This window comes from Leuresthes tenuis, unplaced genomic scaffold (genome assembly GCF_036924035.1).
Source record: "Leuresthes tenuis unplaced genomic scaffold, fLeuTen1.0.hap1 SCAF_7, whole genome shotgun sequence".
Taxonomy (NCBI): domain Eukaryota; kingdom Metazoa; phylum Chordata; class Actinopteri; order Atheriniformes; family Atherinopsidae; genus Leuresthes; species Leuresthes tenuis.
Genome location: NW_027325361.1, coordinates 18,204,831 through 18,229,984, shown reverse-complemented (window position 1 = coordinate 18,229,984; position 25,154 = coordinate 18,204,831). Strand labels below are relative to the sequence as shown.

Below are 25,154 nucleotides of genomic sequence, written 5' to 3'. Positions count from 1 at the left end.
ATATGTTGCGGTGGTCATTGACGAGGTTTGATTAATCTTAGCGTTTCTCCACAAAACGTAAATGTTTTGCTTGAAAAATTCCTTCATTCTAATGTTCTGACTCGCTAATAGCTCTGTTTTGTATGAACTGGTTTTATGCTGTGAATCTGGCAGCATAGCTCAGATCTTGGCTTGCACAGCGTCCTGCGGGCTGTGTGGACAGCAAACTGGGGAGGGACATTTCTGCACACCTCTTGAGTTTCTTCAAGAGCTGCAGAGACACAGGGGAGGAGGGAGATCTCAAAGAGGAGGGGGGCAGACAGGAGAAATCATCCCTCTCTCGCTTGTGAGCGAGGCACTGCTGCTTCTCCTGCACTCAGATGTGACGGGATAAAATGCTGAAGTTCTTCTCTGCCCGGGATGACGAGAATGAAAGCCTTTTAGGAGGAATAACTGAGGGTAAGAAACTGGATGGATTTCTGCGGGGATGGTGGGCTTTACTATTCCATTCACTGCTTGTGCGTTGCAGGATGATTACAGTGTTTGTCATATAAAAAAAAAACAAAAAAAAAAAACGCTGATACAGCATTTGGCTGCGCGTATACACCGCATCGTTGGAAACGTGCGCGCGCGAGTTTGTCCGTGTGTGAGCGTGTTGCGCACTTTCCCCGCACATGCCAGCGCTGTCCGGAGATCGCTGCCTCAGTCGAGGTATCCGGCTCGGTGTGATGTAACCGGGTGGGTGTCGCATTGCCGCCGCCGGCCTCAGCGGCCGTTAGCGGATTAGATATTTGCACTTGTGCCGAATGCGTCACTGTCCCGGTGGGGGGGTGGGGACCGGATCTGTGCGGCCCCGCAGCTGGTTTCGGGAAATCTTCACTGGGTTGTCCGCAGCGGGGGTGCCCCCCCCCCCCCTCTCTCTCTCACACACACACACTTCTTCCAGTGAAGCTGCAGCGCTGTTAAAACTGCTGAATGAATAATTCAACCTGCCATGACACTTGATTGTATCCATCAAATATCTTTTCAGAAAATCAACAGCCTGGTCCTCCTCTGAGTTGTATCCCAGCTGCTCATAAGTCACTGGTTACGAGCCTGATGCGTTCATCAACTCCCTTTGCTTTGCCCGCTGCTGATATCCGGAGAAGAGCTTTGAAAACAGCAATGTTGCGTCATCATGAAGTAGAGTCGTAATGTAGAAATGATTCATTAAGCCCCAGTAGCCAATGGCTAACTTGTTTACACTGAAACACAAGTAACCAGTGCACATATGTTAAAGGTGAATGAAATTGGGTCTGTAAGAGCCAACTAAGGTTTTGGTCTGATCATCTGTAACATCTGTACATATTTACACACTCAGTCTGAGGAAGGCTGTGTACAGCCAGTAAAGCACAATATGGCGTTTATCATTTTTGTTGTCAGGGAAACCGCTGGTTATGTACTGTCATCAATCTCACCCAAATCAGAACAGAACCTAGAAAGGTTTGAACTAAAATGTCTGGTGTTAAAGTTAACCAGCTGCCAGAAGGACTTAAACATGATTACTTCATTTTAATATTCTACGGTTATTTTATTTGTGTCTTTTACTATCTTAATTACTTATTAATATTTGGCAAAATCCCTAAACTTTCTTACAGAGACGCACTTGAAGTTCTTTTTTTCCCCTTTTTTAAAATTTTTTTCCCAGAATTTGCTTAAATTTAATTGAAACCATTCGTCTCTACCAGAGAAATCGTCCCTGAGCCACTCTCTGCAACACAAGCCCGCAGCATGGTCAAGCCACCCCTGTGTGCTTAACAGATGAAGAGGTGTTCCTCTGTTTTTTTTTGTCTACTAGACATGTTTCCACAATGTCATCAGGCTTGTCTTTTGCATGGCTTTTATTGGTCTTCTGTAGCGAGTTCCAGTGGGTTTCCTGATCTCGACCTCGATTACCGGCTTTTCTTTTAGATGTCATCCTTTTAGATGTCATCCTAAATTAATGAAACGGCTTGGCCACCTGGGCATGCTTGTCCTTAAAATCTTCCCCTACATCGTGGAAACCATCTTTTCAGATACTTCATCATTTTCAGAGTGCTTAGCAGCTGCTTCGAGGAGCCAGTGGCTGATGATTGTTGGCACAAAGTTTGGCATCAGAATTTCAAGTGTTTTTACATTTCCAAGAACTTTTCTGAGAGCTCAAATCTCTTGAGTTGCCCAGACTTATGCACTGCGAGTCTCCCCTTTTCTTTCTCCTTAAAACTGCCCACAACAATAAATGATGATGATAATAATCTTAACTGAGATGTGAAAAAGAATAAAAGCTTCGTCTTTAACTTTGTGCCTGCTGGATTTCAGCTCAATCTTTTACTCGATCCGTTTTTATGGTGATGGAAATTTTGAGCAGGGATGCCCTGACATCTGCACATTGCTGTCTGCTGGAGTCCATTCTCACTCCATGCAGTGTTTGACATGAAGGGACAAGAACTGGTTGTCTATTCTGTGAATAACTCACACAGACACTCCTCAAGGACAGCGACATGCTAATGCTGCTTATATCCATGATTGAAAGCCTAGCATATGTAAAGGTGGGGAGATAAATCAGCACATTATCTCTAATGGCTGCATATTAGCACAACCTTTCCTCCGAAGGTGTCATTATTAAAAAGCAAGCATTCATCATGGTCTGTGTAAATGTGTCTGCATATGCTCAAGAGTAAAAAGACATTAAATCAGCTTCATTGTGCTTAAAACAGATGAAGGAGACAATCCGTCTCTTCAGGACACCAAGCAACACTGGCTGAACAGGCCCTGCCTCCTGGTACTCAAAGATGGCGATCTGTCAAAACCTGGACTGGGCTGTAGTCAAATCAGACCAGAATCTCCATCTAAAGCCGCCTCAGTTGCAACAATCAGAAGCACATTTACCCCATGCGAGCAGAAACCATCAGAACATCCCACCCAAATGGCTTCACTCTCGCAGCTGGAGGAGGGCAGCTGCACTGTAACCGCCATCTCTACATGGGGTGAAAGGGAGTCCTCCAGTGCCCTGATGCTGAGCCCAGCAGAGGCTGCGTGGTCGGAGGAGAAGGAAGAAGAGGAGGTGGAGAACAAGAAGCCCGAGGCTCTCCCTTCGAAAGAGGACTCTGTGATTGAGGAGAAGGAGCTGGAAGAAAGTGGGCTGGAGCAGCAGGAGCAATCCTGCAGCTTCGATGCCACTGCTTCACCCTCCACTCTTTCACAAGAGGAGACAGATGGTAGGGGGGCCAGGGAGTTTCAAAGCCAGTTTGATATGGCCGGAGATGAGATGAAAGACATCAACAGAGCTCACGCAGCCAGTGGAGAGGGTGCAGTGGGTGAGTGTGCAGCTCCTCCTGCACACCCCGATAATGAGTCCCAAATGAGCCCCGTTGGAATTCTATCCAAGGATCGGGGCGCTGTCCTTGGTGAGGTAGCTCCAGTGTGGGTCCCCGATGCTGAAGCCCTGGTCTGCATGAAGTGTGGAGCCAAGTTTACATTTACCAAGAGGAGACACCACTGCCGTGCTTGTGGAAAGGTGAGGACCATTTAAAATTTGCTAAGTAATCAAATTGGAAGTGAAGTTCGTTTTGTGACGTAGTTAGTGTGGAATGTGTCCGTGTGCTTGTCTTTCAGTGATGTGTGCATGTGTGTGTTGTCAGGTTTTTTGTGCGCTTTGTTCCAATCTGAAGTTCAGACTTACACATCTGGATGGCAAAGAGGGACGGGTTTGTGTTTCCTGTCACTCAACCCTCATCAAAAGTGAGCACAGATCACTCTTGTTCCCGTTTAAAGTCAGAGTTGAGAAAAAAACAAGAATTTAAAAAAAAAAGACCTTTCTCTTCTTTCCTTTCAGGGACACCTCCGCGGGGAAAAAGGAGGGTGTGGTTTGCAGACGAAAACCTCACCAATCGGCAGTCGGAGTCCGCTCCCACTACACCAGTGAGGGGTCCCACCTTCTCGCCGCTGATGAGACGAGCGCTGGGCGGGCCTGTTGAAAGTCCTGTTGGTTCACCACAGATCAGGAGAACTATGAAGCCACACGGGACAACGGTTGGTGTCGGTCCACCCAAAATGAAGCACTGCAAATACACTAAAGGGAACGTGACAATTGCTGCTCTCTGATATTTAGGTCCTCTGCTTGTGAGATCATTCAGATTTGGAAGTTATATGGTTGTACTCATCTGCTTCAATCCATCTCTAGGAGGCCTGTGGTCCTTACGGCTGGGGCACCACAGCTTTTGTGAGCAGCTCTGCCAATCTCATTCCCTTGGACGGCCTGCCGCCCATCCTCACTTCTACAGGAGTCAAAGGAGGTACGTTTACAACTTGAGAGTGAGAGTTAAACTGAATTTGTGCCCTCTTCTTTGTTAGTACTGCAGATGGAAGCATTTTTCTGACCTAGAATTGAGCTTTCCATGTGTTGTTTCCCTCCATCCTTTTACATTATAATACATTGAAAACGATGAACGCTTTTAACGCGTTGGTTCATCCATGATTCCTGTTGCAGGTGCTGTTAAAATGTATATTATCATTATTCCAAAGATTTCTCGTGTAACTATATGTATGCAACATTTGTAACCTGAAATATTACAAAACAAACATGAGACTCCTATAAAAACAAAAAAAAAACTCCTCCGCACACCAGAGTGTTTACAGTATTGTCATTTATTCATTTAGAGCTACACTTGAGCAGTTATTTACTTCTGAATTCATGAAGCTTTGAAGATAATCTAATGTCTGTGTAAATGTGTTTTCTTTCACCTGAGACTACACTGTGGAGGAGAAGCCCTCTGAGATGCTGCTCATTCAGGAGCTGGAGAGCGGCAGGCCCAAACCCTTGGTGTTTGTTCTCAATGCCAACCTGCTTGCTATGGTCAAGCTTGTAAACTGTATGTACTGTTTCTTTTCTTTTTTTTTTGCTTCTTTTCACTGTGCCTCATAGACTGCATAGAGAATAATGTTCAGTTAAAGACGAGGGCCTGCTGAATGCATGTCCTGGAATCTATCTTCATCAAATCAAATGTCTGTGTGATAGATGTCAACAGGAAGTGCTGGTGTGTGACAACAAAGGGAATGCATGCCGTGGGCCAGGTGGAGGTGGTGGTGCTGCTTCAGTGCCTGCCTGAAGAGAAAAGCTTCCCCAAAGACATTTTCAGTCACTTCATCCAGCTGTACAGGGACACCCTCACTGGTCAGAGTCACACATCTTAACATGCTTATACACAGTCCAGTATTTCCCCCCACATCATCGCTCATCTGTCCTCTTGTTCTTTATTCCTGTAGGGAAGGTCGTAAAACACCTGTCACTGTTCCTGTTTGGGAGTCGTTTTGTAGGCAGCGAGGAACACGCAGGCTTCCTGTACGTCCGCTCCACTCTCCAGTCCCTCCAAGGTCTCCCTCTGCCGAACCAGCCCTACCTCTTTGGCCTGCTGGTCCACAGAGCAGAGGTGGCCTGGGCCAAAGCCTTTCCCCTGCGCCTTATGCTGCGACTAGGAGCTGAGTACAGATGTAAGCCAAGCCTCTCCATGAAATCTGACTGCTGCAATGCTACAGGCGTCCCCTTCAGTCACTCATTTCATTCATGTTTGTCCAGTTTACCCGTGTCCTCTGTACAGTGTGCGCTTCAGGAAGCCCTTGTTTGGAGAAATAGGTCACACCATAATGAGACTGTTAGTGGTGAGTATCACCCTTCATTTCTTACAAAACCACGTCTCTCAGCACCAGCAGGAAATTTTATGTCATAATAATAATAATAATGCCAGCTGTCTTTCTATTATCCTGTTCTTCAGGACTTTAGGAATTACCGTTATAGCCTTCCAATGGTGCCGGGACTCACTGTGGATCTAGAGGCTCAGAAAACCCGCATAAAGATACCGACCACTGGGTACAACGAGGTAAGACTAACCCTCGGAGTACATTCAAATGTATGCGTGTTTCTGCTCAGTTGTCATTGCTTCTGTCCTGCCCACTTGTCTTATGTTAGCTAATGAGGGCGATGAATAAGTCCAATGAGCACGTGCTGGCCGTAGGAGCGTGCTTCAATGAGACTGCAGACTCTCACCTCATCTGTGTGCAAACTGATGACGGCCAGTACCAGACCCAAGCCATTAGCATCCACAATCAGCCACGCAAAGGTACACCGCCGCACAGCGTGGAGGACATCAAAATATCAGTCTGAATCTAACGGAATGTGATCAGGGCCTAAGGAGCTCCACTCAGCTGTGCATGTAACCACACTAAGAGCTACTTGTTCTAAGCTTGGAGCACAAAGTTTACATACAGGCATGGCGATATTGTGCTTTCAATCATTTCTTTGAACTTTTTTGGGTGGGGGGGGGGGCAGAAGGACTATAAAACGCACATCTTTGACAGTAAAAGTATTTCATGCACAAGCTTTAGATTATTGTTACTTATTCATAAACACTATGAAGTGTATACCTTTTAGATTAGATTTTGAATTTGCATTTTTTTTCACCAAACAAATCTCAAACTAAATCTCAATCTGCCCGAACACAATCAGCATGGCATGGTGCAGTTCAGGGAAATGCGTTTCAGTGAAATAACACCAGGTGGCACAACAAGTTTGTCTGTTGACTGACTATAACTAGACTCAAACTGCAGTCTCTTTCTTTCCTTACAGTTACTGGATCCTGCTTTTTTATATTCAGTAGCGCCCTGAAAGCATCCGCAGGATACCTGGCCAAGTCCAGCATCGTAGAGGGTAGGATATCAGACGAGAAGGGACCCCAAATTGATCTTCACTTTCAACTTCCTGCTCACAGGAAATGTGTTGTTTATATTTTCAAAAGTTCAGCATCCCTGACTCCAAACCGGCTCATTCAGAATGTGTTGATCTTTGTGTGTCTGTGTACATTTTAACAAACTGTTTGTCAAGGCGTGTGTACCCGTTGATGCATGTGAACGTGTGTGTGTGTGTGTGTGTATGTGTCTCCGTCTCCCTACTGGTGTCTGTGTGTCTTCCCTGTATCGGCGTCCCCTCTCCCCAGATGGGCTGTTCGTGCAGGTCACTGTGGAAACCATGGCGGAGATCCGTCGGTCGCTCCGGGAGATGAAAGACTACACCGTCACATGTGGACGGCTTGACCAACCAGAGAGCCAGGAGCTTGTTTGTCTCCAGTGGGTGGAGGAGAAATGCACTGTGAATAAGGGGTGTGTGTACACACCGGTTTGATGTTCACATGGCTATTGTGCTCAATTCAACAGGGCTAAGTCGATCAAAAGAGAGTAAATTGAATATTGAAATGAAACATTATCACTAGATGAGGATTAGAAAACAACAACAATCCACAAAGTCTGTAAGAGGTCATCATTATTCTTGCCAGTCCCCTCCAGAGAAGAACCCAGGCTTTAAAAGAGTAATAACAGTTACACAAACATTGTTCTCCGGCCATTGTAGCGAGCTGTTTGTACATGTAGTCTCCTAAAAATACATTTGTGCTCTCCAGCGTCATAAGCCCCATCGACGGGAAATCCATGGAGTCTATCAGCAGTACAAAGATGTTCCAGAAATCAGAATACAAAGAAAACGGGAAGATCATCCGCTGGACAGAAGTATTTATCTGCTAAGATTATCAATATATATCGTGAATGTGGATAAGCCAGTTCCTCTGTAATTCTTCTGAACCTTCTGTGCAGGTGTTCTTCCTGCAGAGGGGCCAGAACCCCAAAGGAGCAGCGACTGACTCTGCTGAGCACAACCGGCTAACAGAGCGGATCGCCCGGGCGTTTTGCCTGGCACTGTGTCCCCACCTGAAGCTGCTGAAAGAGGATGGGATGGCCAAACTGGGGCTGCGTGTGACTTTTGACTCTCAAGAGGTCAGAAAAGATGAATATAAAAACGGTGAACACAGTATCGAAAATAGATGTTAAGGTGGATAGACAAAGTCTCAGATAACAGAACAGGGTTACAGTTCATTCCTATGGGCTGTAATTGATGAAATATAGTTAATTTGCATGGGGAGGACAATAAAAGAAGTAGGAATTAACACAAGACTATCAGCTATTACAAGCATAAACTGGCAACATTTCAACCTCGACTATGTACAACAACTTGAAAACTCCGGTTCGAGGCATAAGTTTTTCTTCTTTTCCTTTGTTGACTTTCTCCGTAGCACGCAAAATTTTGATGTTGTGTAATAAATGGCAGAGCACTGGCATGGTAAGAGATTCATTAACATGGAGATTAGTTGGTGTCCAGTGTTTCTGTAAAGGGAAAAATGGTCTTTGGTCTGTAAAATCGGACTTTCATGGCTCTCAGCAGCACAGTTCATGAAACAGTGTGACTGCATTAAAAATAATCCGTGGCCTGTTTTATAATTTCAGGTGGGGTTTGTGGCGGGGAGCAACGGACAGCCCCTCCCAGCCCTGTACCTCAATGCTCTCGATAGCGTGCTCATTCCCGTCATCCACAGCAGGGGGCGGAAGAGGGGTGACGAGCCCATTGTGATGGAGCTCATCTTTTACATCCTGGAGAACATCACGTAGAACTCACGCCTCTCCCACCACTTCATGATCTTAAGTCAGACCACAGCTCTGTCTCCAGCACCTCTCACTGTACGACCATCAGTTTTAGAACAGCAAAGGCATTTCAGGGCCGAACCTGGATCTCATCCATTCACCAGAGACCAGTGGTCTGACTCTCAGCGGCTCTCTGATCTCACTCCAGCCGTAGATGGAACCTGGCTATGCATGAAACCTACGGTGGACCATCAGATCAGATCAGATCAGATCAGGGGGCAGCTTCTGCACTGTTGTAGCATCTTCATTGCTCATTGTCATTCATGTCACCATGGTCTGCACATGTTTCTATATGGAGAATACCTTAAAGGGTGAGCTGGGTCCAGCCCCATGACTTTAAAAGCAAAGAGAAAAAGAGAATGACTTTCAGAACTGTATGTAGATGTAGCAATTTGATGCGCGCTGAATGGATGCTTAAAGAATGTTTTCATACTGGATGTATTTTAATTGACTGCTCATGAAGTGTAACGATAGCTTGGAATTAAACTTGCAACTATGGCAGGAAGCCTCACAGTTTAGGACACGTTTTTGCATTTGGGAGACTTTTTTTTCTTCTTCTTCTCACATGAATATACTCAAAGCATCAAATGAAATGACACGTTAAGAGATCAGGAAAAGGATCAGGAAAGGAATTTCTCAGATTGTTTCATTTTTTTTTACGCCTTTTAGGATCTTAACAGCTTTAATCACGCCGTTAGGAGCGTCCCTAAAGGATTAATCTTACACAGAATCAATCTCAAACAAACTAACCGCTTTTCCTAAAGCTCAGATTCATAAAAGGTACATTTAAAGGATGATTACAGCTGTCTGAATTAACATAAAAAGGATAAAGCTACTGTTCCAGTCGGCGATTTAAGCAAGCAGCTACCACCGGGAAGACTGAGCTTTTGTTTGCAGCTCGATGTACATAAAGAAAGCCTCTCTGTCGTACTAATCACAATACGACCCCGTTTCTGACCCTTGAAAAGCAACTGATGGGTGAGTTGGGTGGACAGAGATCCGGTCTGCAGGATGCCTTCTCTCTGCCTCGTGCCATGAATTTCTTTCAAACAAAGAATAATGGATCTCTTGTTCACCTCCCACTTACTTCACATACTTGGGATAGCCTAGAAAGAGGCACATGCAAGCAACAAAAATAGTTTCTTCTCTCTTGCAACGCAACACCAGAGCCCGAACGACCCCGATACCCTGAATGAAAGCCCCTCGACAGACACACCGGACACAAAATATAGAGCAAGATCATTTACAACAGAATTTATTGGCAATTAAATTTTAAATACAAAGTAACAAAATTTAGAAAGTCTAAAGCACACGAATATAATTAGTTAAACTTTTTTTTTTGTTGGTTTATTGTAAAACTATTTACAAAACTGCATTTTCAAGTTTGATAGAAACTGTACAGTCATCTGTCCACAGGAGGGGGGGGTGGGGTGTCAGATAGGTCAGCATGTGGACCGAAAGGCCACGAAAGTGATACTGAACAAGGCGTTTTCTTGCAACATCAGTGAAGACTGATTTAGGTCAAAACATCTTCTCTTCATACATTGTGTTTCCTAGATGGTTCCCCAATGCAAAGAAACCAACCGAACGACCGACCAACCGAATGTGGAACCCCAGCTGTGGAAATCATTGACCACATCGTTCTCCTGTGTTTTGAACAAGAAACTAAAAACCGGAAAATTATCTTTGGAATCCGTAGTAGTTTTAACAGGTTGACTGGATCGTGCTTCTTGGGAGTTTGCTTCCAGAGTCTCTAGGCCTTCTTCATCTTGCCATTGTGGGTGCTGCCGTTCTCGTGGTTGACGCCGTTTTCGTGACGCTTGCCGTTTTCGTGGTGTTTTCCGTTCTCGTGCCGTTTGCCGTTTGCGTATAAAGTGGAGCCATTCTGATGCTGCTTAATATCCTGCTTCGGCAGCCGCTTACCCTTCACGTAGGCCTGGATCCAGAAGTTGGAGAAGAGAATGAAAAAGAAGGTTCCGTACATCCAGATGAGGTGGATAATCATGGGGAACTGGTAGTCGCAGCTGTCCATGAAGTAATACTGGGTGGCATGGAGAGATACCAGCACAAACTGGGTCTGTTGGGTAGAAAATCAGGAGTGAGCGAGGTACATAAAAATACTACTGAAGAGGAATGCCTTCATTTCGTCTGACACATTTATTGCATTTGGCTTCACACAAATAAAAATACATATACTGAGTACAAGGTAGAATTACCAGCTGAATGGCAGTCATGTATTTCTTCCACCACAAAAACTTCTGGAAGCGTGGTCCAGCAGCAGCGAGGCCATAGTAGAAATACATGATGACGTGGACGCAAGAATTCACCATGGCATGGAAAGATCCCATTCCCCCTAAAGTGACAACACAAACGTCACTAGACCAAAATGTGCTCACAATATAACCTTCGATGTACCATAGAAAAAAGATTAAAGGTTAATTATTTTCTTGTCACCACACAGACATCAGTGTTTTACAATCAGACCAAACAAGGCTTCCTGAAAGGCTATCTAACAAGGCCAAAGCTGAGATCACACAAAAGAGATTGTGGCCGATTGTAAGAGTCTGTGTGCAATAGATTGGTATGCAGGGTTAAATAACTACACTGCACCCCCCGACTGCTTTTGTCACTTATTCTCAAATCAGCTCAGTGTACTCACCAGGAGCATAAGTGACTCCCCACCACCAGGTCCAGGGCATCAGTGAGTGGTGGAAGATGTGCAGAAATGTAACCTGGCTGTGTTTTTTCCTCAACACAAAGAAGATCTATCAGAAACAAAGTGCCGATTAGTCCATGCCAAGCAACGCTGAACAATACTGAGCATTCGTTCACAGCCTCGACAATGGATGGAACGGCCTGGACTTACTGTGTCCATCAGCTCGATGATCTTTGAGAACCAGAAGAGCCACGCCACTCGGACCATCTAGTGATCAGAAGACTTGTATTAACAGCAGACAGCTTTTCAAATAAGTGTAAGTGTAAATGAGCGTTTCATTTAGGAGTTTAGGAGTTTGGGGACCTACTCGTAGGGCTTGAGGACTGTCGGAGGTGTCAATTGCGTCGCATCTCCAAGTATATGTTGTGGCCCATCCGGACATCAAAAACTGAAAATGACAACAAAATTGGGCGGATTTGGAGTTTAAACACTTCACCAAGTGAGGAACAATGACTCGTTTGTTTCAGGCTACATACAGGCAGCAAAAATCCATCGAGGGAGCAGGCTGGTATTAACACGATGAAGTAAAGGCTTCGAAGGTGCATTAAGTAGTTACACTTTGAATGATTCGACACATTCTTACCTCAAACACGATGAATACGGACAGTGCCACCAGCGTGAAGTTGTAGACTATCATGGCTTCTTTGAGCTGCAAGGGCTTGCGATTGGCCATCATGCGAGGTCCAACATACAGTACAAACAAAAGGTAGCACAGCAATATTGCAGTCATAGGAATAGGACTCTGCATTAATGGATACTCCTGCAGCCGTGGATCTAAGAGGAAAGACGGATATCAAAAGTTATCAACTCAGAGAAGAAAAAAAAATCTAATCTTTTAATAAAGTCACAAATGATCCACTTTTTTGGGCAAAGCACCTACCGATTCCTGCCAAGAGGAAGTCATATATATCCATGGCATGCGAGCCAATCTCCTTCATCCCCTGGAGCATAGTTGCCATCTTCTATTGCTGTGAGCCAAATAGCTGTGAAGAACGTCAACAAGCTCATTGTTAGTTTTAGTTTTTCAGCCAAACACAGTGATAGTTCCTCCAATTCTTTTTAATATATTATCACTCAACCCAGATAAAAGTTTGATCAGTCCTGTAAGTGAGCACACTCAGAGTTACTGTTTTCTGACTCCCAGAGAAGTAAACTTCAGTGTTCTCCTTTAAGCGGAAGTTAGATGCATTACGCTGGTGATCACCTGCGAGCAATAAATGCCTTTACTGTTTCAGCAGAGCTGAAACGCAATTACCGACACAGAAAAGCTCAATCCTCACCAAACAAACACTCCCACATATCCCAGGATGCTTTGCCCCAGCGTGAACCGCTCATGAGACATGGCCTGATATCAGAGAGGAGGTGCTACAGGGAGCTGGGAGGGCATCCCTCATCCCACAATAAGGCTGACTGTGTGCAGGATTCAAGCTGCGGGGTTAAAGGATACAATACACAAATTGCTCTCCTTAAATGAATTCATCTGGGAGGGGAAAAAAAAGAAGTGGAGGAGAGTTCACTGACCTAGAAGCATAAACTGAAACACCCTGACATATGCTAGTCAGCAGATTTCTTTTAGCAAGGATTTTACCAAGGACAAGTACCAGCAGCATGCAGTCTGCACACGTCAATGTTGACATGGTTTTTAGATGTGGATGTTTTCTGTTGACATAGGTTTAATCAAGTGTTAACTCAGGAGTGTTCACCAAGCAGATTACATACAGGGTGTGGTCTGCCCAGAGGGAGCCATAGCTTGATATACAATCTACAATGCTCTGAGTTTTCACTGCCCAAGGCCCTCCTTAAACCAATACCATTAAAACTAATTCCATCTTGTGGAATGAAGGTATGAGCGGAGCAAAGCTAGGTCTTGTTGCTTTCACGGCCAATTCCACCTTAAAACTGTATAAAACTGTAAAAGTGTATAAATGTAGATCGGTGCAGTTTTACTTTTTGAACCAACTTACACAGACAGACAGAAAAACAATAGAAAATGAACAACAACAAAGAAAAGAAGCCTAAAAGAAAAACTCTCTAATCTGACAAGCTTTTTATCTAATATGTAACTATGTAATGCATCGTTTTCCACAAACATCCCAGGGGATTAAATGTGTTATCTTTCTGTTTCATACATTCAATGCATCAACGCTGAACTCATTTTAAACACCGAATGCTTACAGTGAGAAGCGATCATACTGTAGCTCACTAACTGGGAGTTTTGTCAACACTTCAGCATCTCCCCTGTGGATTTTCCTGTCAAGCTTCCCGGGCAGAAGCATTCCAGACTGACTTGTGACAGCCGCATGATTGATCAACTTCTTTTTCGGCTGGTGTGATGAAAACCGGAGCGCTGTCTTTTTGCAGGCCTGAGCGTTGTCACCAAATGTGCCCATTCTGGTGTTGCATAACAGGCCAAACACCTGACATTTCAGAAATCTCTTACTTAAAACGCTGCGGTGCTTTTAGATTCCTTGCCGGTGCATTTCTTCATGCACCTCACATTTTAACACCTTCATGTCAGTTGTGCAGAGTCTGTCTTGTTCTGAGGAAAAATGCTGAACATTAAGATTCATCAGATCATAATGGGTTTATTTACGTGCTTGTTGAGCAGATTAGTGCATCCAAAGTGACTTGCAGATGACTTACGTTTACATTTACAAGTAGATCTGGGGTATTGTGAGGCTCACACCTGCCCCATATTAGCATATACTGACAAAATACTAACTGTTTAGTACTTTTCTGGTCACAAATGTCTGATCAGCCCTAAAACAGAATAACTACAACTTCCTTTCTGGATTTCTTTTTGGACTACAAAAATAATGACATCTCACTATTTTTTATTGGAGAATGTGTAGCACGGGATTCTTTACAGTAAACATTTGAACAAATACTGGCCAGTAAAAGTGATCATGCAAGTCAGCGGGTTCATCTTGTGATCATGACAACAGCACGAACAACAAAAAAGAGGAAAGAGTTTTCCAAAAACCCCAAAAAGACAGAAGTTCAGAGAAAATTGGGCCCCTTCCATTACAGCTCAGTGAAACCAGAACAACAGTTTTTCCAAGAACAGTCTCTCAATGCATCTAGTAATCAGTAAACCCACACATACAGACACTAAACTGTTTCTAATCTCCAGAAATTAAAGGCTTATGCATAAAGCTCAGGATTTTGACCAGTGGCATGTTGTAAACTGGTGTCTGACGCCATTTGTCATATATAAGCTGTGTCAGCAGCAGTAGCAAGAACTGCACCAGGGGACAAGGACTTTGTCATGACTGTGAGAGGGGTTTAAAATGTGTCTGCTAGTATTCCCATGACACAGCGATGCAATGTGACTGTGGACATGTGATCTCTAAAGCACCTTTGAAAACGGCCTCAGTCCCTCTCAGCAGAAATAAGTTAGCTGCAGAAACAAGTTAGCAGCAGCAACCTGCCGTGATTCCATCAACCAAACTAAAAAAAAGTCAAGCTCAAGTCCTAAAAGAAATCTCATGTACTGGAGCTGCATGTGCCAACACAACCACCCATTCATTATGAGCCAGCCCTGACAACAAAGTGGCTGGTTTACATCCACCAAGGAGACACACGATGGAAAGGGGGGGGGGCATTTCCTCAGAGAACCATGTCAATGAATCATAGGGATGGAAAAGGGAGCTCACCGGTTAGGGAGTTAATGATAAACAAAATGGAACAGAGATTAAGGGAGAAAAAAAAATAACCTTCAAAGAGCACCGTGACACCTTTGTTAAACAAATATAAATGTACTTCTAATGCAAACCACCCTGAAATGTCAAACACCAGAAAAACAGAAACATGACCCAAGGAAACAAGCCTGTGGGTAAAGCTCAAAAACTCCATTAGTGAGTAGCTTACCTAGTTGAGAACTGAATTTTCCTCTAAAATCATCAAAAGCAGAAGGGGGTTCCTCTTTCACAGTGAGGCAAAGCTTCTCTGTTGACTGTGAGGGCAGGTGGGCAGCAGCGAGAAAAGAGAAAACAGCAGAGAAGGAAGAGAAAAAGACAGACAGAACGAGAAAGTAAACTGACAAAGTGTGACTGGTACAGCAGTCTTCCAAATCCCCACCCTCCCTGACTCACACAGTGGATGAATAACCGCCTCTCAGAAGGAGAGGGAGGGAGAGAGGCTGAGCCGGAGCGAGTGTGTGAGAGCGTCCTCTGGAGACAGAACAGCTGAGGTTTAGAAGGACAAGCGATAGCCCCTATCTAAACCTACAATGCAAATCGTCTTCAATGACAAGGAACCTGGCTGGATAGTAAACGACCGCCACCCTGACATTAACAAGCCACAGTTCAAACCCCCACTTTGCTCTCATAGTCACACCCACGACTCACTGAAACACACCACTCTGGAGTCGTCCTGTAAGTTTTCTCTCAGGGTGGGCTGATGATATTATTCACAGGGCACGGACGAGAAATCAGTGGAGACTCTGTTATCATGAAGGGGGCCATTGTTACGCCTTTCCTGACTCCCTACCCGGCCGACACCCATAAAGCAAAACCGGCCTCCATTTCTGTTACTGTGGCGAGGGATGATCAATGTCCTGACCAAAATGCCTCTCTCAAGTCAAGTGGTTGTTGCAGAAAAGAACGCTCGCTCCATCCCACGAGACATCCTTCTGCATGCTTAAGCAGGAAAAAGGCGTTTCTGATGTTATTTTCTTGTGATACGGTTAGTTTAAGCTGCACTTTATCTCGTCTACTTTGAGCATTCGTGTCCAGCGTGTGCTGAAAACAAGGACGGTCTTCCCAGAGAGAAATCTAACACATGAATTTGGGGGAAGTTGAAGGAACTCGTGTTTACTCAGGCTTTGATGGTGGAGCTTGAGGCAGACAAGTGCTATTGCAGAATAGGATAGACATGACTCATAAGATAATGCTTGAAATTTTTACGTGCAAGTTGTTTTAGGTGGTTTCGTTCTCTGAGAGGAAAAAAAAACAACAACAATAAACCCCAAAAAACCTCACTCAGTGCCACACCCAGCCAGTGCAAGCAGGAACATAACACACGAATTTGGAGAGATCATCTTGGTTTATCAGCAGTATCTTGCCCACTACACAGAGGAAAACATGGGAAAAACCACATAGTTTCACTCACAATGTCTCTAAAAATGTGAATACAACTACTTGTTATTAATAGGTTCTGACTAAAACTTGATGCCATTGCTTGAGTATTTCATTTTGGACTTTTGGAGTAAGTCAGCAAGACAAGAGTCTTGCAGAGAAAGCCTCGCCATACAAACCCCAGCAACAATTGTTAGGTAGTGGCTCCAATCAGGCATTTAAAAACCCGGCACACGTGAGTTTGTCATGAAAATGCACTTTTCAGCGTTGTTGTTGACTGAGCAGGTTTTACCTGCGTCACAGGTCCTTGGAGGGGATAAGGGGGGGGGAGTGGTAACAGCGTTCCAATGCACTTCAGACCTTCCTTGGAATAGCAAGAAAATCAATAATCTGTGACTGCAATCACAGACTGAACTACTTTGCTTAAGATCGTCATCTAGTTCTGCGAGACCAACCCCCCCTCCCCCAAGCTCAAAATAAGCAAGAAGACAAAGTGAAAATAGAAGGATGAGGACATGCCAATTATGTTAGTTTACAAAAGTAGCTAACTCCCTGACTGCTGATATGGTTGATTTATAAATGTGATAATCATCAAACACAACTGAACTATGAGCTGTCATACCTCAGGGGACAAATCCAACATCTTCATTTTATCCCCATTCACAATGAGAACATTAGAGGCCTTTCAAAGGCAAAAGGGAGGGAAAAGAAAAGTAAGAGTTAGTAATATTCCACACACGTGTGTCGCACATACACACTGTTACATACTGGGCAAAGTGCCAAAAATAACACATGTGCACAGTTTAACCTGCATTTCATTTCACTGCACCAAACACCGACTGAACACACATCTGTGACTTAAACGCTTAAGAGAGTTGGGATCAGCTCAGCTCCAAAGTTAAAGTTTAATTCGGCCCCATCTTATTTTTATTATGCTTAGGCTCATATACAAATAGCTGATTAATAAAAATGGCATAAACTTGGTAAATCATTCACTGACAGGGAAGTGTAAGTGCAGGAATGGTGGCAAATGCATGATCATGGCAGTCCTCGGAAATTTCCATCGGCGTGTCACACGCATGTCACACATGTGTGTGATGAGGCCGACTCGGTGCCTCTGTGCTCAAATCGGTTCGTATGGCCGAGACCCGCCTTCAGAGACGAATGCAAAAGTTATGGTGAGAAGCTCAAGCGTCACTCAGATCTGAGCACCGTGGCCGGTGTGTAGTCAGTTGAAAACACGAGTCTCACTTGGCAAAAACAATAACACATGCTCCTGTCAGTCCCGCATGGTGACGAATTACATCCACACGAAAGGAATTAGCAGCATGCTCTTCCTGTCCCCTGGGTGCAGAAGTGCCACCTGTGGCCCAGCCTTTCTGTCCTGAGATAACAAGCCTGTCTCACTCATCGCAGGTTACAACCAAATGTCTCATCCTAACTTGTTCTGCAGCCGTGTCATCGAGAGACTTTCATTTAACACTTACCGAACTCGTACGCAGGTATGCGCTACGACATATTTTTCCCAAACAGGGAAGTGGTGCGGGGACTGTTTGACTTCTTATTACACAACCAGGAAGGCCTGTGAGATGTAATGCATCTACGCTTTCGCTTGTGTCATGAAGAACTCTCAGTGCATTACTGTTGAGTAAACTCACTGTTTTTAATGCATTTATTCAATTCTTTTTGGCATAAACTCAAGTTGTTTAGAATTTGAGTTTTTTTATTTTCCATTCGAGACTTCCCACATACTGACAAATATCGAAGGCTTCTTTCACTACAAGGAATAGATTTTCGAACCTTGATAAATAAACAGGTGCTGTGAAAAGTGTGAGCGGGCGTCACTTCCACTTTTACAACTCAAATTCTAAACTGGGTGAGGTTTGTTACTTATTGAAAAAAAAAGACCCTGCAGATTAATTCCCTGTGATTTTATTAGTATTTCCACTGAAAATGCACATCTTTACCCAATACCCAAACATAACTAATACCAGCAGTTGTAAAACTAAATTAGAGTCTTTTTTGTTTGTTTTTTTTAAAAAATCGCTCAGTTTTTGACAATAGCATCTTTTCTTGAACTAAAACTGTATTTACATGATGACAAAACATCAAGAAATCAAAGGAGACATTTCAGTTATAGTAACCAGCACAGGAATGTTGCTGAACTTGACATGCTAACACCATCCATTGTGTTCGGATGATCATAGAGGCGGGGGGGCAATCTTCAAATCAGCACTAGTGTCATTCTGTCTCTCTTGGTGCTCCTCCCGTCTCCGTCCCCTTTACAGGTCGCCCACGAACGTCTCAGATTTCTGTAACTTTCCGCGGGCGGGCAACGCTTCACCGGCTCTTTATGAATCAACTTCGTGCAGATCGTAGTGGAACATCAGCTCAGCTCATATTTAAGTCGGTTTCTCTGCAGACCCCTTGTGGTTCTCCTTTATGTGTCGAACAGCAGAGCATGCAGAACCAAACAACTTCAGACTTGCAGGAGCAGCAAGCGCAAAGCCGCCCCGGCAGACGAGTTGGGAGGATGAAAGACTGCCTCGACTGGAATGGAACTTCCCATGTCTGTTAACAATACCTTAGACGCTTACAACAACTTCCACGTGCAGCGCTTTAAAACTGCTGTACATATAAACAACAACTTTCTGATAAGAATCTTTCATTCTACAAAGAGGGGGAAGCCAAAAGAAACCCCCACGACATCTTCTCCTCTTTCTGCAGTTTCAGTTGCGGCAGTTAGCTGCTTTTAAAACCCGTTGTTTCATTCTGCAGAGACTGACAGTGGAGCTGGTGAAAACAGCTGCTAGGTGGGAAAGTGATCTCACTTCCTGACAAATACTTGGCTGTTTTTTTACAAGTAAAAATAGACGAAAGAAAAAGAAAAGACTTCTAAAATTAAACAAAAAACAACCTTCCTTCATTTTTAGGACAATTATGCTGTACTTCCAATGGAAAAAAAAATCTACTCATGCCTAAACCTCCCTCTTTGTGTCGATCTGTGTGAATTGATGAGAAAACGCGCGTTGAGAACACCTGTCGTCGCTGCTCGCCTGGATGCTGCCGCTCGACCTCAGTTCCACCCAAAGCGTCTGGGTTTTTGCGATCAGCTCATAATGTGTTAGTAAATTTCAGACGAAGCTTATTCCCAAACACCAGCTCTGAGGAGCTCCACCCCACAAGTTGAGAAGATTTGGTTTCTTACCGGTTACATTTCAATCTCTGGCTGAATGCATGTTCACGGGAGTAGCGCCGGTGCAAGGGTGGGAATGCTCGGTCAGACTCACTCAGTCACACTGCAAAAACCTTCACCTACCCGACACAAGAATCAAAACAAATGGCTGTGGTTGTACATGCCGTCCGATACAGAGAAGATATCGTGCTATATCGTGATGTAGAAGGACAAAACGCCCTCATTGCGTGGTGATGACCAGAGACTCTGTGCGCCAAGCTATCTGATAATCGTGAGGAATGTCACACTCGTGCCGACAACGGGAAATGCTCGGGATAAAAGATAAGATAAAAAGTAAGAAGCTCCGTCTTCAGTAGCTGGTCACAAGCTGGTTATGAACATCTGTATCTGATCGCTCCTTTAGTGAAAGTGCATTGTAGTAGACGGAGCCGAGATATTCTTGGAACGTCATAGTTGTTTCAGACGGCCTGGAGAGTTTCCGAGGGAGTTATCATTTAAAAAAAACAACAATAAAATGAAAAGAGGTGCAGTATATGGCACATATAAAACATATAAGGCTGTAAAGCTGCTCTATTATTACCAACATGGTACTAACTTGTCACCAGTTAAACTGTTTGTCAAATGTTCTCGTCTGTGACATCACAGGCCAATAAAAAAAAGAATAATTAATCAAAAAAATAGGGCAAATACAAACAAGCCCCGTGTTTGAATACTGGGACAAAGACTGTAGATGCTTTATATGGAGCAAATTATAACAACAATCACGTGCAATTTCTCAAGGCAAAGCTTTTTTATTTCTTTAATATACCACTGTCAGACAAACAGTGAGTCACATACTCATGCAAAAAACTTCCCATCTGGCATTATGATTAAACAAACATGACATATTTCAGTTTTATTAGATATAATCTAATAGGTTTATATCTAGATTTTCCTTGGGCAAGTGATTAGTGTATAAACACAGTCACTAAGAAGCTATTCCAGTATGTTGCATCTTAAAAATGCTGGAAGTCCCCCTCCTTGTTGCCACACCACGTTACCACAGTAGCCCAGTGGGTACAAATCAAATACTGGCTCTGAAGCCCATCTTTTGCATTTTTGCCTGCCGCCATCTTTGTGTCCTGCACTCTCGGAGCGGGGTCTGCACTTTACACCACACCACTGAACTGAGAAGTCACACTGAAGCGCATGATGCGTCTACGACTGAATTAGTTCACAAGGGTTTAGTCTGAAGTTTGGGGGGGAATTATTCATTCATCCACCATTCAAACAAATCACAGATCATCTAACCAGACGAACAGCAGGTGTTAATGGAAAACTTCCTTCGTCTTCCTCCAGAAGAGAAATTGTAACATTCACCCAAACTGAGCGCTGATCAGAGACTAACCCCCTCCTGAAACGTTTGCCATCAGGTAGTTTGTTCACAATAAGATGAAATCTACTTGTATGCAAAATAACCTTCAGGCTGTTTCAATCAATGATGGAATAATTCATGCATTTTCCGAATAAATGAGCTCAGAGATGTTCCAAGTACACTCTGGGGAACACTTGTAAAACATTTGTCATAGCAGGATCACCAAATGTCAAAGTTGCCTCACCAAACTAAATCAGTAAGCAGGAACAGTGGCTCCCTTAAACAGGCTGGCTGTTAATGTGTGGTACGGAAAAAACAATGACTTACATTTTCCTCTACCTCGCGGAGCCCTTCACAACTTTAACCATCAGTAGAGGACTGTGGTCGACTGTAGCATAAACATACCAAGCTCTGTCTGCAAGAGAGATTTTTGACAAAAACCAGGTCAAAAAAACAAGCAAAGACCCAAAGTTTCCACGATAAACCACTATGGCTCTCGCAGAGGCCTTTACTTTGACATCAGCTCTTTGCTCTCCTTAACATACAAGACTTTCAGAGAGCTGTCGGCTGATGAAGCGAAAACAGACATGTGACACTGAAGCGGTTGTCACTGCAGTGCCACAGTGTTTACATTACCAGCACAGATACATCTGGGCTGGTTGACCTTGAGACTGTCTCTCTCTCTCCCACCATCATTAGCTACAGCTATTGTTTGCATTGTCAACAGTCAGTTTGTAGTTCACAATCCAACTTGGCAAATAAGGGAGTGACAACAAAAGCATTAATGGGGGCTTGCCAGAGCAGAAATGACAGGCTTTATTAACAGGTAAAAGGCTGTCGGTTGTTTTATATGTACAACTTCAAAGTGCATCAATAAAAGCAAGTTTCATTACATACTCTAATGCATCAACTATCGAATAAGTAACTGCCGATCAATAGTTATATCGTTACCATAAAACATTTTGCATTAGTCCATAATGGTGATTAAAAAGATTTTTGCTGCTCAACAGTGGATGTCTCTTGTACTGTGCTACTGTGCACAGAAATAATCAATCAATTCATTCATTAGACGAGCAGTAATGGCGTGTCTCATGTCTGCTAAATGAAATGTAAAATGTAAAACACAACAATCCGTGATTAAAACCATTGAGGAAGCTTTACAATTGCAGAACTCGTTCCTTGCACTGCGAATGACAAAGGTTTGACAAACTCTTTCCCCGGTCAGTTGGATGTGGTTCTGCTTCCTGGAGTGATGAAATCAAACAGCGGTAGTGATGCACACCACTTTTTCTTACACCATCACTCAAATGCTCCAGCAAATATACTCAATCGAAAATGAATGGGTGAGAGTGTCCCAATTCTTTTTTACTGGTACTGTAATTCCAAACTTCAAATTGTATTGTGTCAACACATAAAAGAAAAAAAAAATAAATAAAGATGCACTGGGATTCCCTATGGTGCAGCCTCTCTGCTTACCGTTATGTTTTAGCCTCTTTGAGAGATCAGATGAACTATACTTTTCTTTATTGTCAGCTTATAAGCATGTTTCACTTGACTGAGGTCAACAATACTTTGACACCATGATGCAGTCACGTCACCTCAGAAATAGATATAATAAACCTAGTATAATGAACCCAATATTTACTCCAAACACGTTGGGTGTTTTGTAGGTAAACAGCGCGTAAACAGGGTGGCTTCAATCAAACAAACTAAAGCCACTCTGACTTGATAGTAAGTCAGAATGCCACAGGTACCGACATAATATCTGACCAACAGGTTCTTTAGATCAATAAGTTTGAAACTGCATCTGCAATAGTCCACCACCTTCAAAGCACAGCGCACATTACCCACTGTCCGTCTGTCAGTGAAAATGCAATACAGTGCGTGTTAGTAAGCTAACTGGCGGCCAAACTGAGCACTACAAGCACGCGTTCTGACAGGATACAAGTTTTGACACAACACCGGACATGAGCTCAGGGGAACGCCTAATTTAGGCAGAGACAGGCTCTTAATAAGCGGTTAAGAACCGTTAGCAGTTAGAGACGGCGTTTAGCTGTATGCTACGTATAAAAAGATTTTCAACTAATGTAGCCGCCGCAATGAAAAACTTAGTAAGACGTTGGGTAAACTGACAGTACGCGCGCCCCCTCCAACCCCCTATATAAAAAAAATTTAAAATAAAAAAAAAAACGCACCCGAAAGTAAACCAAAGCTAACAGAGTCAAAGTGAAGCCAACTGTTATTGTGTGAAAATACTACTCACTTGCTGAATTAAACTTCCACGGTCTGTCGAAAGCTGGCTGATACAGTGAGCGAACGTGGGCCTGAAGTTAGCTCAGCTTCCTCTTTCTTTCCGCTTAAATCTTCCTCCAGACCCAACCCTTTGATGGAGCTGGAAAAAGGTGGAGTTATCTCGACACCGCTATGAGTCAGTCGCTTGATATGAACGTAATCAACCCCCTGAATCAAATGTCAGTTTACACGAATTATGAAAAAAAACCAACAACAACAAAAAACCCATCAGAGGTTATCCTGTTGAAGATTTTCGGTTAGTTTCACGTTTGTCCACGTTTTCTGCCATTTTGATGTTAACACCGAAGTTTGCTAGCGAGTTGATCTTTTTGTTGTTCATTGTTTCATCTTATATTTAAATAACAGTAGATTAAAGGAAAAACAAGATATCAAATTTCACTTTGTGCCCTCATATACAAAACAAAAAGAATATAGTTATTAAATAACTTAGTTATAAGACTAAAACAGTGTCAGTACAACACAATGGTAGCCTGGAAGCACACCTGAGCAATTACACCTTTTTTTCTGCTTAGCTGTGTTTCTGCTCCACCAGGTGAACTGTAGGATGAAAGAGTGACACAACTTTAGGCTGAAGAGCTCTCATTAAACACAAGGTGATACTAAGATAAGATAAAGGTCTCCTTGTACCTGTCTGTCACACCACGGCAGTTTTAAGTCTTACAAATAAAGCAGTAAAATGCTCCTCATGTCAGGTATGTGTCAGTTTATGTACCACGTGTAAAATCTCAAAGAAAAAAAGGATTTGACGCTGGTTACGTGAAGCATCCCCACGCTCAGACGTCTTAAGTTAGAGAAGTGGACAGATATTCAGATCCTGCGGTTGATTGATGCTGTCCCCATGATGAATTTGATCAATCAGGAGCGAGAATGCGGTTATTTGCCTGTGGCAAAGTTGTAACCTGTGTTAAACATGCGCTCGGCTGGTGAGATTACAAATCATCCACCTCCAAAGAACTCAAGTGACCACCTCCTCTCTCTAATGTGAACTTTTTACGTAGACAGGAGAACTCCTCCTACACCATCAGTAATCTTTGTCAGCTTATATCACCATTGGATCTGATCACAAAGCACAAAAGCACAAAATCCTCTTCATATTAACTTTCAGGCAGACATATACTGCTCTACCACCAAACCTTAGAATATGAGAGTTACAGGGAAGTGATTTGCTATTGGTTTGAGCATTTATGTTAATATATCCAGTTAGTGGTGCCAGCGTACAATAACAAAACACTGTAAAGCTCAGAGTGACAGTCAAAGGTTCAAAGGGCCCTGAATAGTTTCCACTTCCTCCAGAGTCACATTTTTCATGATGACAGACACTCAAGAGAAAAACTAGAGCATAGGGCATCATCAGAATAATCTATCATACATGCTAATCTGTTGTGATTCACCCAGTGTGTGCTGTTGCGTTTTTGACAATGTAAATAGCATGGTTTGTTTGTTGTGACATATCACCCTGGCATCTGGTGGAGTCACTGGATATCTTTTGAATGAACTTCTGGTAACTATATATGTTTTATGATTACAAGTCTAAGTATATTCTGCTTAAATCCTTTGGCCTGAAATGATAAACTTTGTTGCTGACCTTCTGAAGTCCACTAACCTTTCTAAATGATTGGTTTAAGATGTGCATTTAGCACCTTTAGTCCACTTTAGTGCACGTTGCTGTTCCACACATAAAATTCTTCAAAGACGAGCGAAACTGAAAATCTTTGTATCGTGGCCATCTCCTTTCAGAACATTGAACACATTATGAATATGACGCTGAATACAGTTTCTACCCCTGCGCACTCATTCAACAAAGCCAAGGGTCTTGGCACGTTAACTTTGAGCTTTTACTTCATTTCACACTAAGAAAAAAGTTTATAAGAAACTTCCCAAATCAGCTCAACAAAGACAAAAATCCTAAATTACTCATAAACTCATTTCAAGTAGTCCCTTTTTGTTTTGCTCTTTAGAAGACGTTTTCTTTGTTACAGT

General features: G+C 43.3%; 2 protein-coding genes across 6 annotated transcripts; one reads left to right on the top strand and one right to left on the bottom strand.

Annotated features, from left to right (window-relative positions):
- Nucleotides 1-92: 92 nt before the first annotated feature.
- Nucleotides 93-9,014, top strand: zfyve9b (zinc finger, FYVE domain containing 9b). Of its 2 annotated transcripts, XM_072389661.1 has the most exons (17): nucleotides 93-438; nucleotides 2,715-3,514; nucleotides 3,639-3,738; nucleotides 3,833-4,029; nucleotides 4,181-4,292; nucleotides 4,746-4,868; nucleotides 5,015-5,170; nucleotides 5,263-5,487; nucleotides 5,573-5,655; nucleotides 5,769-5,873; nucleotides 5,963-6,113; nucleotides 6,620-6,700; nucleotides 6,987-7,149; nucleotides 7,446-7,551; nucleotides 7,636-7,815; nucleotides 8,323-8,495; nucleotides 8,526-9,014. In XM_072389661.1, exons 1-16 carry the CDS (start codon nucleotides 375-377, stop codon nucleotides 8,482-8,484), a joined length of 2,808 nt encoding a protein of 935 aa, XP_072245762.1. In that variant the 5' UTR covers nucleotides 93-374; the 3' UTR covers nucleotides 8,485-8,495; nucleotides 8,526-9,014. The 2 variants fall into 2 exon arrangements, with proteins under 2 accessions (XP_072245762.1, XP_072245761.1); XM_072389660.1 differs by having other exon boundaries at nucleotides 8,323-9,014.
- Nucleotides 9,015-9,758: 744 nt separating this feature from the next.
- elovl1b (ELOVL fatty acid elongase 1b) lies at nucleotides 9,759-23,254 on the bottom strand. Of its 4 annotated transcripts, XM_072389657.1 has the most exons (9): nucleotides 23,125-23,254; nucleotides 15,104-15,188; nucleotides 12,114-12,216; nucleotides 11,817-12,007; nucleotides 11,541-11,621; nucleotides 11,384-11,440; nucleotides 11,177-11,282; nucleotides 10,734-10,870; nucleotides 9,759-10,594 (listed from the first exon to the last, which is right to left on the bottom strand). In XM_072389657.1, exons 3-9 carry the CDS (start codon nucleotides 12,190-12,192, stop codon nucleotides 10,271-10,273), a joined length of 975 nt encoding a protein of 324 aa, XP_072245758.1. In that variant the 5' UTR covers nucleotides 12,193-12,216; nucleotides 15,104-15,188; nucleotides 23,125-23,254; the 3' UTR covers nucleotides 9,759-10,270. The 4 variants fall into 4 exon arrangements, with proteins under 4 accessions (XP_072245758.1, XP_072245757.1, XP_072245760.1 ...); XM_072389656.1 differs by lacking the exon at nucleotides 15,104-15,188; XM_072389659.1 differs by lacking the exons at nucleotides 15,104-15,188; nucleotides 23,125-23,254 and adding an exon at nucleotides 19,520-19,538.
- Between the last annotated feature and the right edge of the window lie 1,900 nt (nucleotides 23,255-25,154).

Bases quoted from the DNA above. Each gene is read 5' to 3' on its own strand.
- zfyve9b (XM_072389661.1), top strand. From the start codon at position 375: ATGCTGAAGTTCTTCTCTGCCCGGGATGACGAGAATGAAAGCCTTTTA. The intron at 5,171-5,262 runs GTCAGAGTCACA...TTATTCCTGTAG, and splicing joins GTACAGGGACACCCTCACTG to GGAAGGTCGTAAAACACCTG. The intron at 7,552-7,635 runs GTATTTATCTGC...CCTTCTGTGCAG, and splicing joins AGATCATCCGCTGGACAGAA to GTGTTCTTCCTGCAGAGGGG.
- elovl1b (XM_072389657.1), bottom strand. From the start codon at position 12,192: ATGGCAACTATGCTCCAGGGGATGAAGGAGATTGGCTCGCATGCCATG. The intron at 11,622-11,816 runs GTAAGAATGTGT...TGTCATTTTCAG, and splicing joins CCGTATTCATCGTGTTTGAG to TTTTTGATGTCCGGATGGGC. The intron at 10,871-11,176 runs GTGAGTACACTG...TTGTCACTTTAG, and splicing joins GGGAGTCACTTATGCTCCTG to GGGGAATGGGATCTTTCCAT.